The 13,316-nt window shown below is 35.2% G+C and overlaps 1 protein-coding gene across 1 annotated transcript in view; it reads right to left on the reverse strand.

Annotated features, from left to right (window-relative positions):
• Nucleotides 1-1,202: 1,202 nt before the first annotated feature.
• Nucleotides 1,203-13,316, reverse strand: part of tapt1b (transmembrane anterior posterior transformation 1b) — a 13,657-nt gene continuing 1,543 nt past the window's right edge. Inside the window, exons 2-15 of the mRNA XM_016228936.1 lie at nt 11,784-11,914; nt 11,055-11,173; nt 9,003-9,165; nt 8,790-8,925; nt 8,319-8,385; nt 7,875-7,905; nt 7,609-7,678; nt 7,203-7,300; nt 7,116-7,136; nt 4,755-4,814; nt 4,476-4,544; nt 3,312-3,388; nt 2,161-2,327; nt 1,203-2,031 (exon numbers count right to left, since the gene is read on the reverse strand). Of these exons, the coding sequence (XP_016084422.1) occupies nt 1,799-2,031; nt 2,161-2,327; nt 3,312-3,388; nt 4,476-4,544; nt 4,755-4,814; nt 7,116-7,136; nt 7,203-7,300; nt 7,609-7,678; nt 7,875-7,905; nt 8,319-8,385; nt 8,790-8,925; nt 9,003-9,165; nt 11,055-11,173; nt 11,784-11,914 (1,442 nt within the window). The 3' untranslated portion in view covers nt 1,203-1,798. The remainder of the gene's footprint in view (nt 2,032-2,160; nt 2,328-3,311; nt 3,389-4,475; nt 4,545-4,754; nt 4,815-7,115; nt 7,137-7,202; nt 7,301-7,608; nt 7,679-7,874; nt 7,906-8,318; nt 8,386-8,789; nt 8,926-9,002; nt 9,166-11,054; nt 11,174-11,783; nt 11,915-13,316) is intronic.

Genomic DNA, 13,316 nt, shown 5'->3' on the forward strand with positions numbered 1-13,316 from the left:
TTTTTTTCAGATCCTCAGAGAGTTCTTTGCCATGAGGTGCCATGTTGAACTTCCAGTTACCAGTATAAGAGAGTGAGAGCGATAACACCAAATTTAACACACCTGCTCCCCATTCACACCTGAGACCTTGTAACACTAATGAGTCCCATGACACCGGGGAGAGAAAATGGCTAATTGGGCCCAATTTGGACATTTTCCCTTAGGGGTGTACTCACTTTTGTGGCCAGCGGTTTAGACATTAATGACTGTGTGTTGAGTTATTTTGAGGGGACAGCAAATTTACACTGTCATACAAGCTGTACACTCACTACTTTACATTGTAGCAAAGTGTCATTTCTTCAGTGTTGTCACATGAAAAGATATAATAAAATATTTACAAAAATGTGAGGGGTGTACTCACTCCTGTGAGATACTGTATATTGTCATGACAACTCTCAGAGGGATTGGCATGGTAATGCACATGACAATGTTAATGTATTTGGTCTTGGCGGAATAGATCTGCTACGCTGCTGCGGCAGAGCAAGTACCGAGACTTGCAACTGGCAGTACATCCACAACATGCTGCTGTGAGCATGTAATAAATATTGCTGCTGCAAATATAACATACATGAAATAACCCCCATATAGCATACATTAATCACTTCGTAGCAGATCTATACAGGTGGAGCTGGGGAAGGTGGAGGGTTTCTGAAGCAAGCTGCAACTGCTACAGCAAGCACTAGTCATTATTTGAATGTTGAGCAGCGAGCTCATTGGCAACCGATACAGGAGAGAACCAATCAGCTATGCTATGTGATAATGATGTCTTTAGGTCAGATTGAGTTAGACCATCGGACTGCGCCATCTAGAGTTTCATGCCAGAACTTTGTGTGTATATATATATATATATATATATGTATATGTGTGTGTGTGTACACACACGCACACACACACACACACACACACACCAAAACTAATATCTCTGGAACTTAAACATACAGAACCTTAAAAATTAAGATACCAAAAGGAAAGTTTGTTAAGATCCAACATCTAAAATAATAAAAAACTTGAAAAGTGCTTTGTCCCATTTTTGAATGGTCACCATTAGCACATAATCCAACAAAGATTACTAAAGTCAACTGATTTTACTAATAGACCTACCAATCTCTGTGCAAAAATAACATAATGATGCTGCAATCTTTCTAATGTTGTTTTTATAATTGACACATCTGACTGACAATGAACATGGTAATATTTCAAACTAAAAGTATTTTGAGGGGAAGGGACATTTTTAAATACAGAATTATGAATGAAGAAAAAAACAACCGTAAGAATTTTTGACATTTGTTTTGGAGCACTGTACATTACATTTTTTGATTATTTGAATCCTACTATTTTTCCACAAATGCATGGAATCTTCCAAATATGTAATTTAGGAATATAATCCACCCCTTTCTCTCATTTTCTTAATTGGATGCCCCCTTTGAAAGGCAAGTACAGTGAGCATCAGAACAAGATCTTCCCTGCCGTCCAATGTTGACCTCCGCTGGTGATCTTGAACCTCTTGACAGTGTGAAAACGTCACTAGGTGGATTCCAATTGGTTAAAACGGTGTGTGTTGGTGTGATTGTCTGTGTATAAGTGTGTTTAAGTCTTAAATAAATTAGGTGCATCGCTTATTAATAAATATCCCGCAGTTTCTCGCTGTCTCATTCCAACGAGCTCAGGTTCAAATGTCAAACTAATCAAGCTGGCAGAGAGGGCGGGTATTTCAGTGCATACCTGGCATCACTCTTAAACTTGAAGGTGCGCGTTAATGTCAGTCGATACGGTTACCGCAGATAGTAAAGCGATCAATCTCCAGCAAGTCTTTTTTGGGTGCGCTGTGTTTAAGTTCGGTATCGTCCTGAATAAGGCTTTTCTCTTCTGATTCATCTGGTGTAGTGAGGAACTGATCTGATTCGCTGGTGGGGATCTGAGGGGCGGGGCATTCATACCTTTGGGTGGGTTGAGTGGTGACTGATGCAGACATGCCCTCCTCCGCTGGCTCACCTTTAGAGGGGTATGGACACAATGGGTTAGTGAGAACAAAACCTTGACTCTGCAAACTATTTTCTGTCTATTATCAGGCTTCTCTCTATTATGTGGGTCAGAAGATGTGTGCATGTGCATGTGTGTTACCTGGTGGTTCGCGTGTGTGTTTGGTATGGTGGGTTCTGCTGGACACTCTGCTGGGAGCTGCAGAGGGGGGATTTTGAAACAGCTTCTCCTCCATATTTGCCTCTTTCACATACATACAGGATTTCCCCAACAACACAATACCGTTCAGCACCTTCAGGGTGATCATACTGAATAAACACACACAAACACACAGGCTCAGCACAACATTCAGATCATATACGCCACTGGTCAAATTTTAGGATCAGTTCATTTTTTGAAAAAGGATTCTTATGTTCAACAAAGCCAAGAGTAAAAACAGTTATATTGCAAAATATTATTGCACTAACTGTTTTCTATTTTGATTTATTTTAAAATGGAATTTATTCCTGTCATGGCAAATCTGAATTTTCAGCAGCCATTTACTTTAGTATTGCATTGCAAAATTAGCATTAATATCCCAGTTGGAAATGGTTATGCTGCTTAATGAAGCGAGGAAATAGTTTCTTTCGATGAACAAAGTTTGAAGGACTTTATTTATTTGAAACTAGGGCTGTGCAATTAATCGCATGCGATTGTCATGCGCATCTCGTCAGTAAAGCCGGTTCCGTGATTGGTAGTAAATCGCCATCACCTGCTTTCAGATGGAGCGGCATTTACTACACAGAGCCATAGTTCACTGACAAGCTAGGCCATATCGCGTTCATAATGCAGATATGGCCACATTTGATTATGAACGCAATATTGCCTAATTGTCAGAATCATTTCCATCATTATAAATGTCTTTACTGTCATTTTTTATTATTTTAATATAGCCCTGCTGAGTAAAAGTATACATTTCTTTAAAGAAAAATCACAGCGATGCCAAACTTGAAAATAAAAAAAGTTGGTCATACTTTATTTTAAGGTCTAATTCTCGCCATTAACAAACCATTAACTACAACTTTTGCCTCATACTCATAATTTGCTGCTTTTTAATAGTTAGTAAAGTAGTTGTTAGTAGTTGTTTGGGTAGGATTAGGGATGTAGAATATGTTCATGCAGAATATGTGCTTTATAAGTACTAGTAAACAGCCAATGTGTTAATAACAGGCATGCTAATAAGCAATTGGTTAATAGTGAGAATTGGTCCCTATTGTTACCAAAAAGTTTATTAAAAAAATGTGAACTCATACCCCAGGTAGAAGAGCACAACACAAACAATGGACAGAGAGCCCTGGATCTTCACTGAGCTGGTCACCACCCGGATCAACTGTCAATCACATACTACATGAGTATAACTGTAATACCACGTTACTACACATCACAGTTCCTTCATGGTAAATAGCTTTAGAAGTTTTGAAAAATATAGCTAATGTAAATAAATGTCAGCTGTCAGTCTAACAGTCACTTTAAAGGGTTAGTTCACCCCAAAATGAAAATTCTGTCATTAATTACTCACCCTCATGTCATTCAAAACCCGTAAGACCTCCGTTCATCTTCGGAACACAAATTAAGATGTTTTTGATGGAATCTGAGAGCTGTCTGACCCTCCATAGACAGCAACGCAACTGAAATGTTCCCAAGTCCAGAAACGTAGCAAAGACATCGGTAAAACAGTCCATGTGACATCAGTGGCTCAACTTCAATTTTGCGAAGCTACGAGAATACTTTTTGTGCGCAAAGAAAACAAAAATTATGACTTTATTCAACAATTCTTCTCCCCCGAGTTACGTCTTCTGCCATTTTGGAGAGTATCACAACGCATACGCACGCTTTATACTAAGTGTAAACAACGCTGATTACGCCGATTACGTTCATGCGCACACTTTCCCCCTAACGTAAACAACGCCGATTACGTTCTTGGGTACTCTCCAAAATGGCAGAAGACGTAACTCGGGGGAGAAGAATTGTTGAATAAAGTCATAATTTTTGTTTTCTTTGCGCACAAAAAGTATTCTCGTAGCTTCGCAAAATTGAAGTTGAGCCACTGATGTCACATGGACTGTATTACTGATGTCCTTGCTACGTTTCTGTCTGGGAACATTTAAGTTGCGTTGCTGTCTATGGTGGGTCAGAGAGCTCTCAGATTCCATCAAAAATCTGTGTTCCGAAGATGAACAAAGGTCTTACGGGTTTTGAACGACATGAGGGTGAGTAATTAATGACAGAATTTTCATTTTGGGGTGAACTAACCCTTTAAAGTGTTAAATAGAAGAATAATGCATGTTAACAAGAGCAGTGGAGCAAAATGACAAATTGCTAATTATTGCAAACAATGGATTTATGTTTCTGCTTTTACTTTGTACTGTATGATAGATTTAGTACTGTGATTATTATGAAATAAGGAGGGTGGTTACCAGTAGAGCAAGAGGAAGAGGAATGAAGCCCATCCGCCTAGACACACTGTCACTGTAGTCTGTGTATGCCTGGAAAAATCACACAAATATCAGCATCTTATTAATAAAGCTGGACAAAATGCTCTTAAAATTAAGTCCATGTAATTAGAACCATGAATCATTTGTTGAAATTAAAATCATTTTGATACATAATTTGACAAACGTTCAGACGATTATTGCTTTATTATTGATTCTTGCTTCAAAAGGATTTCTGATATGATAAAATGAACATGCACTTACATTCTTCTGTCTGCTGCTGACCAGATCAAATGCCAAGCTCGCTCTGTATTCACTGTAGACCTACGCACACACACACAGTTACAAGTAATGATGACTTGCGGTTCAATAATTCAAGAGTCAAATATTAAATTAGTAAACTAAAAGATTCAGTGAAAGATTCATTAGCATGATTCCATCAAAAAAACTGAAGTGTTTAAGAGTCTTTTCGAATAATTAATTAAAGAGCCAGTTCATAAGAGTCATTCATGTAATGGACTACTCGGATTGCGCTGTATGTTTGTGGTCCTGGCCCTTTTAGCTCAAGACATTCAATTCTGACTGTAAACTCACATGGTGGTGCAAAAAACACTTATAATAAATAATATTTTCTTCACTAAGACCTGACTAACTGACAGACTGACAAAGTTAATTAATGTCAGAGGTTCAAGCAGCTTTACATAACCACGTTCTTTTGCCATTGGCTGTTGTAGGACAAAAAAATTCACAATACTTCCCTGTCTCATCACTTTTAATAGTCTCTGAATTAAACTTCAGTAGCAAAAATATTTCCTAAGTCTAATTCACTTTTGTGAATGAATTCAAATCAATGCCCATTCAATAGATCGATTTATAACTATGATTCAACGACTTGTGTCATCGCTAAAAAAGTTTACTGAGGTCTCTGTGTGGCATTTTATATATAATAAAATGTAAAAAAATGAAATGATTAGATATCATTCTCACTTTTGTTCATTTAATGAAATATAGAGTGAAAAACGAGCCTTGAGTATTAAACGTGAGTATAAAACGTGACACAACTATTCAAATTTTTTTGTTTGTTTGTTTTTGAAAAAAGTCTTTAATGCTCACTAAAGCTGCATTTGTGATTAAAAATACAGTTATATTGTATGTAACGGTAATATTGTTAAATATTATTATTTATTTTAATAGAAAAATTATTTATATTTTAACATTTTAAAATGTAAATTATTCCTGTGATGACAAAGCTGAATTTTCATTGTTATATGTTGATTTGGTGCTCATGAAATATTTCTCATTATTTATTATTTTCAGTTTTGAAAACATCTCCATTCTAGCGTAACCTCAGTTTCCTGAGATGAGGGAATGATATTGGATATTGGTTTACTCAACATTGCGTCAGTAGCTGACACTACGGGGATTGTGCGAAAGTCCTACCATGCTACTGCAAAAGTCCCACTCAACATACAGCAAATGGAGGGAAGACATGGAATATTTCCAGGTACATGATACTCGTTCTTCATTTGAAAGACATATTGCACAAGCATCAGTAGCACCACATATCTACAAGTAAAGAGTAGTGACAGCAGCCCTGCTGGTGTTATAGGATATATAATAGTGATATCTGTGAGACCTGGTTTAATTAGCACTGTCATATCTGACTATGATACATATCGTATCGCCCACTACCGGGCCATGGAAGAATTGCTACCGGGTCGCAAGAACGTTCTGGGAAAAATGTGTATAGATATGACACTCTGTTATTTATTTATGTTAATGATTGTTCTAATTATTCTGTATTTTCTTTGTATGTGATTGATATGGAGTAGCAATTTGACAATTTCATGTTAAATAAGTAAATGAAAGATTGCTCTTATCTGTCACATATTAGGAGTGGTCATTCTCTGTGCTTTAAATATTTTTTTTCTTGCTTATCTGAAAAAAATAGTCCGATCTGTGACTAAAAAAAACACACAATATAATACGTTGAACCACTATATAATGCTATTATAATACTATATAATAGCCTAATATATATATTAGCATTTCGGAAGGCATTTACACCTGGTCTTTTCAAAATCGGATAGCTATCTAAAGTGACCAGATGAAAACAGGCTCTAAGAATAAAGCAAATGTGTGACAGAACAGCTTTAGACATAACCTCGGCCACAAAAAGCTAGCTTCCTGTACTGACAGAACTCGAGATGATAGCAAAGAAACACCCAGATTGTAAAATCTGGCAAAAGTATTCGGTAAAATCCATCCAGCTGCTAAGCAGATGTCCTCCACAGACAGTCCATTTGCCTATGCCCAAGAGGAAGCCATACCTTGTGTGGAGTGGGCTCAAACCCCTAAACATTTAGAGCTTTGAGAGCTGTAAGATGGAGCTATCACATCAACAATCCAGTCTCAGCTTTAAAACAGGCTGGCCTTTAGTGTGGCTGCCAAAGCACACAAAAAGCTGCTCTAAAAGGCCTAGAGTGCTCAAAATAAACACGCAATGCGCATACAGGACATAGTAACTGCAAAAAATAGTATCTCCTGTGGCTGGCTCTTTTGGAGTGAGAACAAACAAAGTTATAACCTGGGCTCTGAATAGCATTAAGAGCACCTTTATTTAACTCTGCAGTGACCTGGGCCAAACTACATGTCCTCAACTCACTTATACCTGATGCGAGTGCAAGTAAGAGAACTGTCTTAAGGGAGAGCGTGTTCAAGGTTCATGGAGGGCCTGTTAGATCTCTCAGGACCAGAGCTAGATCCCAAGTTGGTCCCATGGAAGGGTAGGCAGGATTCAGCTTCTTGCACTTTAATGAAGAATTTTGAATTTAATCACCAAAACATTCTTACCAGATGATTATCAATTTCACCATGAAAAGTTATAGTTATAGTAATATGTTATATTTCTATATTAAATATATTTATATATAATATAAATTATATAAATATAAATATATACATGTAAATATTTTCAAAATATATACCGTATGTGTCTGTATTTATATACACATAATAAATATACACAGTACACACACATATATTACATAGATATATATGTATGTATGTACGGTATGTATATATATATATATATATATATATATATATATGGACCTACCACTGTTGGACATTTGGAAGAGGTTGTTTTTCTCAAATTTCTTGAATACACTTCCTTTGATCTCAACAAACTATATAGAGAAAAAAAACATACATTAATATAAACCCCACAAAAGGAGGCATGAAAGAGTGTTCCTTCATTTAAGGTAATATACAGCAACCACGATGAAGAAATTAAGGTCATTTGTAATGTATTTAATTTAATTTAACCAAATAAATTAACCAAAGCCATTAATGTTACTGTCAAGGTAGTTTGCTTGTACTCACATTATTAGACATCATAATGGTGAGCAGTGACTTGTTGTGTGAATTGAAAGCCACGTTCAGCGTGGTGGCCTGGACCATAATCAGAATGGCATGTAGAACTGGATTATTAATTAAGGAAAGTTATAACCCATGACTGATTGTAATACATCAAATATGACACAACACAACACTTGAATTTAAATTAAATAATAAAACAATTAATAAATACAACTGAGCAGTTTCAGTGTAGTTAAATAGATTTCATGCAGAGCTTGAAGCTGTAGAGTTTAAGTAACACAATCTTTAGTTTTGTATTTATTTGTGTATTCATTTTTAGTATTAATTTTACTTACACATTATATTAAATATATGCAAAAATATTATAAATTAACCTTTTTATTTCTTTAAATTCTTACTTTGAATATTTAATTATTCAAATCTATATAAAATGATCTTTATATCGACTTGTTGTGTGAATTGAAAGCCACGTTCAGCGTGGTGGCCTGGACCATAATCAGAATGGCATGTAGAACTGGATTATTAATTAAGGAAAGTTATAACCCATGACTGATTGTAATACATCAAATATGACACAACACAACACTTGAATTTAAATTAAATAATAAAACAATTAATAAATACAACTGAGCAGTTTCAGTGTAGTTAAATAGATTTCATGCAGAGCTTGAAGCTGTAGAGTTTAAGTAACACAATCTTTAGTTTTGTATTTATTCGTGTATTCATTTTTAGTATTAATTTTACTTACACATTATATTAAATATATGCAAAAATATTATAAATTAACCTTTTTATTTCTTTAAATTCTTACTTTGAATATTTAATTATTCAAATCTATATAAAATGATCTTTATATCTTTATATTTACATTTAAATATGACTATTTGGCATTTGAAACAAAGCAAGTGTGAAGGATACAGACGTAGAGAACAGCCATGAAGAAGTGTGGGATGACTCCTATATGAGCTCTTTTTCTCTCTTTAGGTTCAGTGGCAGTCCAGTACAAAGCATCCAGAATATCCTGACCGAAAGATGAAAACAAGCGATCTGCCACCTAGAGGAGAAACAGAGAGTGTTCATTCAACTACTGCTAATATAATAGCAACAAATGTGAGTGTTGTGATACTGTACCTCCAGCATGTTGTAGATGATGTAGAGTTTTATGACAGACTGACCCCGGATCAGGTGGTACATCATGGAGTAATCCACATAATGCATCATGAAATAACACAGAACCATGATGAAACCCTTCAGAACATCACACACCTGAGCAGGCTGCAAGATACGAGATCCACTGCGCACACACACACACCCACACATAAACGAGAAAAAACTTCTTCAGGCTAAATTGGCTCCACAGACATTACACAATGGAAGAGTAACTGATTAGAATCACAAAGCAGTTCTTCTATTAGTTAGATCTTCTTCCACACATAGCCACTGGGTTAGTGGTCTTGCGTCACACACTCAGTGGTGCATGCATCATGCTAAACACATGACTTGTGCTAGGGCAAGATCAGCAGTGTACATGAACCCAAACACATACACAGCATTAAAATATTTAATATATTTGAACTGAAACAGTTCATTTATTCTATACTGTTATAATAATTTTATGTAAGTAAATTAAATATAATTAAAATACAGTATTTACAAAGTGTAATTATTTTCTCTAACAACAATTCCATTACAAGCTTTACTAAATGATAAAGTAATAAATATGAAACAATTCATGATTGAGTGTTTTGATATGACACATAATTGTTTACATAAATATGCTGAAATCACAAAATGCCATTAGAAAGTCCAAGAGCAGCAATCCATTGTTTTGGATTACTGACAAGAACAATATAACAAGCTTTACATTCACAGGCTCAAGAACTGGATTTAGACAGCTATTTGCACTGAAATAGCTGTGAAAAAATGCTGATTTAATTATGTCAAAGTGCCTGGCGGGTAAAGCATATGCACTGATATTTTTGTATAAATGACCTGAGCTCTTTAAAAATAAATAAATAAATAAAAATACTGTTACAAAACATTTCTATTTTAAACAAATGCTGTACTTCTGAATGTTCTATTGTCATGGTTTCCACAAAAATAAATTGGCAGAACTATTGATAATAAGAAATGTTTCTTGAGCACCAAATCTTTAGAGCATTAGAACGGCTTTATATTTAAAAAAAAAATAAGAAATTATTTTTGTTAATGTTTTGAAATACAAAAATTATATTCGTTTGTAATTTAGCATTCTGTTTTTACTGTATTTTTTTGATCAAATAAATGCAGCCTTAGCGAGCATGAGAGTAACTTTTTAAGGAAAAATCTAAAATCTCATTGACCCCAAACTTTTGAATGATGAGTGTATTTAAATACACAAATATTAAGTGCTTGTTACTAAAAAAATGCACTCAGTGTTAGTATTTACACTGGGGTGCTAACAGTATGTGCAACTATTTACTCTAACTGTAAATAGAATCTACATTCCTTTAAACATAATTGGCTTCTGCCAATTATATTTTGTACAAGAAATGACGTATAATTCATTAGGTATTGTAATGCATGCACTGAATGCAATTTACTGAAGTTTCATTATCAGATGCTATTTACGATATACTGCATTGTTATTATATTGCATTAAGTATGGCTTCTCCTCCTATCACAGCATTCACTTGTTGAACATGACCACACTGCCATCCTGTGACCGATCATGCAAGTACACCCTGAACACTGAAAGAAGAACAGGAGAATTCTGGGAATGATCTCAGATGATTTTAGTAGTCCAGGGTGAAATCAAAACACAACAGTGCAAAATTAGACAGCTATGGCAACTGAAGACTAGTGTGTGTGTGTGTGTGTGTGTGTGTTTGAACACAGCCGCTGCAATCATACCAGCACGGGTGTGTGTGCTTAAAGCAGCTGCAGTCGTTTTTTTCTGCATACCTGCTCTTTTTGCAGTAGGGGCATATACTAGCCCTGCAGGCAGAAGAATATACAGTGAACAGCAGCTATATGCACAATCATTTTGGGCTTAAGGGTGTGTGGGTATTTGTGTGTAATAACACTGAAAGAAAAAGTTGGACAGCTCAGATGTTTCAACCTGTTAGATTATCAGAATATTATGAAAGTACTACTTTTGGGAATATTCCACCACGCATATCCTGAGAACAGCGTGTGTATTACCTGAGGCCGCAGCAGGGCAGTGTCAGCAGTCTGATCAGGGCCAGCAGCACTCTGAGGGGCAGCAGAGTGAACACGTACAGAAACACATCCAGACACAGGAAAAACCCAAACATCATCAGCTACAAAGAGAAAAAGAGAGACCAGTGATGTCCTGGATGTGGTACAACTTACTTCAATGGCTCCAAAATTACTAAAAATGACCATTAAGTTTAATAAAAGTAGTAGATAAACCTTGCCGTTGGTAACTTAACAGTTGCTGGTAGCCATTAACTTCTAATACTGTGATGTCCTGGATGTGGTACAACTTACTTCAATGGCTCCAAAATAACTAAAAATGACCATTAAGTTTAATAAAAGTAGTAGATAAACCTTGCCGTTGGTAACTTAACAGTTGCTGGTAGCCATTAACTTCTAATACTTTTTTAAATTCCATATTATGCAAGTCAATGGCTACCAGCAACTGTTTGGTTACCAACATTCTTCAAAATATCTTATTATATGTTTAACAGAAAAAATAAATTCATAGGTTTGGGACAATTGGGTATTATTATTGGATGAACTATCCATTTAAGAACCCTGACACATACATACATGTATCATTATTTTTGCATTTCTGTTTGGTGGCAGATAAATCAAACATCAGGTTTAATGCACAGAGTAATAAAGGATACTGTACAAAAGAGATGAGTGCATGTAAGCGTGTATGGACTATGCATTTGTGTTTGGTACCTTCTCCAGTTCTTTTGGAATACGCAGGCAGGTATAGACCCTCTCTCTCCGCTCAGTGTATTTGGCCTCATTGTGTTCCAGAAAATATCCTCTAGTCAACTCAGCACTAATAAACCTCACAAGAGAGAGATCTGCACACAAATAAACACACACATGAATGTGTAGTCCAACACAATGAAACCATTTTACTCATTATTTAGCACTATCCTGTAAACACAGACATGTAAAGGATGGAAGCTCAAAACCGGCGTGTGTGAAAAAAGAGGTTGAATAAACGAGTGTACCAGCATTAACTGCTGTTCATTTCTTTAATATGCACACAGCAAATAAACATGTACCATTATAAAATACAGAGAGTTACAGAGAAGTTTCCTCTTGTGAAAATGCTGTAATAAATACTTATTTAGGATTTTAGAATTTCGTTTTCCAATATAAGATACTTTCAATTTTAGATAATTTGCTCATTAAAACAAGCAAATTAGCAAAATACTTAAAACTTTGCCTGATTTAATTTGAATGTTTATTTAGTACTCATGATGTTTTTATTGTACCAGCAAAATAATTAAGTGTTTTAAACGTCATTTGTCTTTTACAATCTGCAATAATGTAGAAAGGTCAAAACAAAGCAAAACGGAAAATAAAATGGGTGTTCATTTAAATAATTCATCATTCTTTGTTTTACATTTTTCAAAACTTAAAACTTTGTTTAAAGATAAAATTTAAATGCCAGATTTTCTAGATCATTGTACAAACCTAAGAACTAATTTAAGCAATCTTCTCACAAAGGCCCAATAAGCTAATTTTTTTTTGCATTATGTTTATAATATTAAAGCAGTAAAAGCTTTGACTAGGAACACAGTTGACACAGCTGTTATGTGATAGTACACACTGGTAACCCACTTGATTTACAGCAGAGCAAATCAGTGACATACATGTTCTATTTAAGCAGAACAGAAAGTACTGGACTGTTTTTAGGGCATGTTTATGTTGACCTAAGGCCAAATGTGTTGTGATAAGGGCAAGACAGATGAACAGCACACATTGTGAATGAGTTCTGTGGCCAACACACACACTACTTTCTATTTATAACAGTAATAGAGAAGGATAAACTTGAGGATGAACACACTAAATGGGAAAACAAACACAGAGAGTGGACAGAAAGAGCGAGAGAGCTAAAGAGATAACAGCTTCTCTTGTGTGTGTAAGTGTCTTATAACTGGGTTGTGACTAAATGTATCATCAAAAGAGCATGTCTTCATGACAACCTCTAAAAGCTTGTGACAAGAAGACCTTAGCAAAAGTCAAAAGAACAGAGAAAAGAGGCCCTCGGTTTCATATATTATGTGTATTTAAAATGAGGTAGCTTGGATAAACTGACAGCCAAAACCCCTTTTTTGGCTAAAAAATAAAAAATTATATAAAACATAAAATATAATAATAATAATAATACTTACTTTAAGGTTTTTTTGGATGCAATTAATCGCAATTAATCATTTGACAGCCCTAAATATATATATATATCTATATATATAT

Source organism: Sinocyclocheilus grahami, unplaced genomic scaffold (assembly GCF_001515645.1).
Source record: "Sinocyclocheilus grahami isolate Dianchi unplaced genomic scaffold, SAMN03320097.WGS_v1.1 scaffold346.1, whole genome shotgun sequence".
NCBI classification, from domain to species: Eukaryota; Metazoa; Chordata; class Actinopteri; order Cypriniformes; family Cyprinidae; genus Sinocyclocheilus; species Sinocyclocheilus grahami.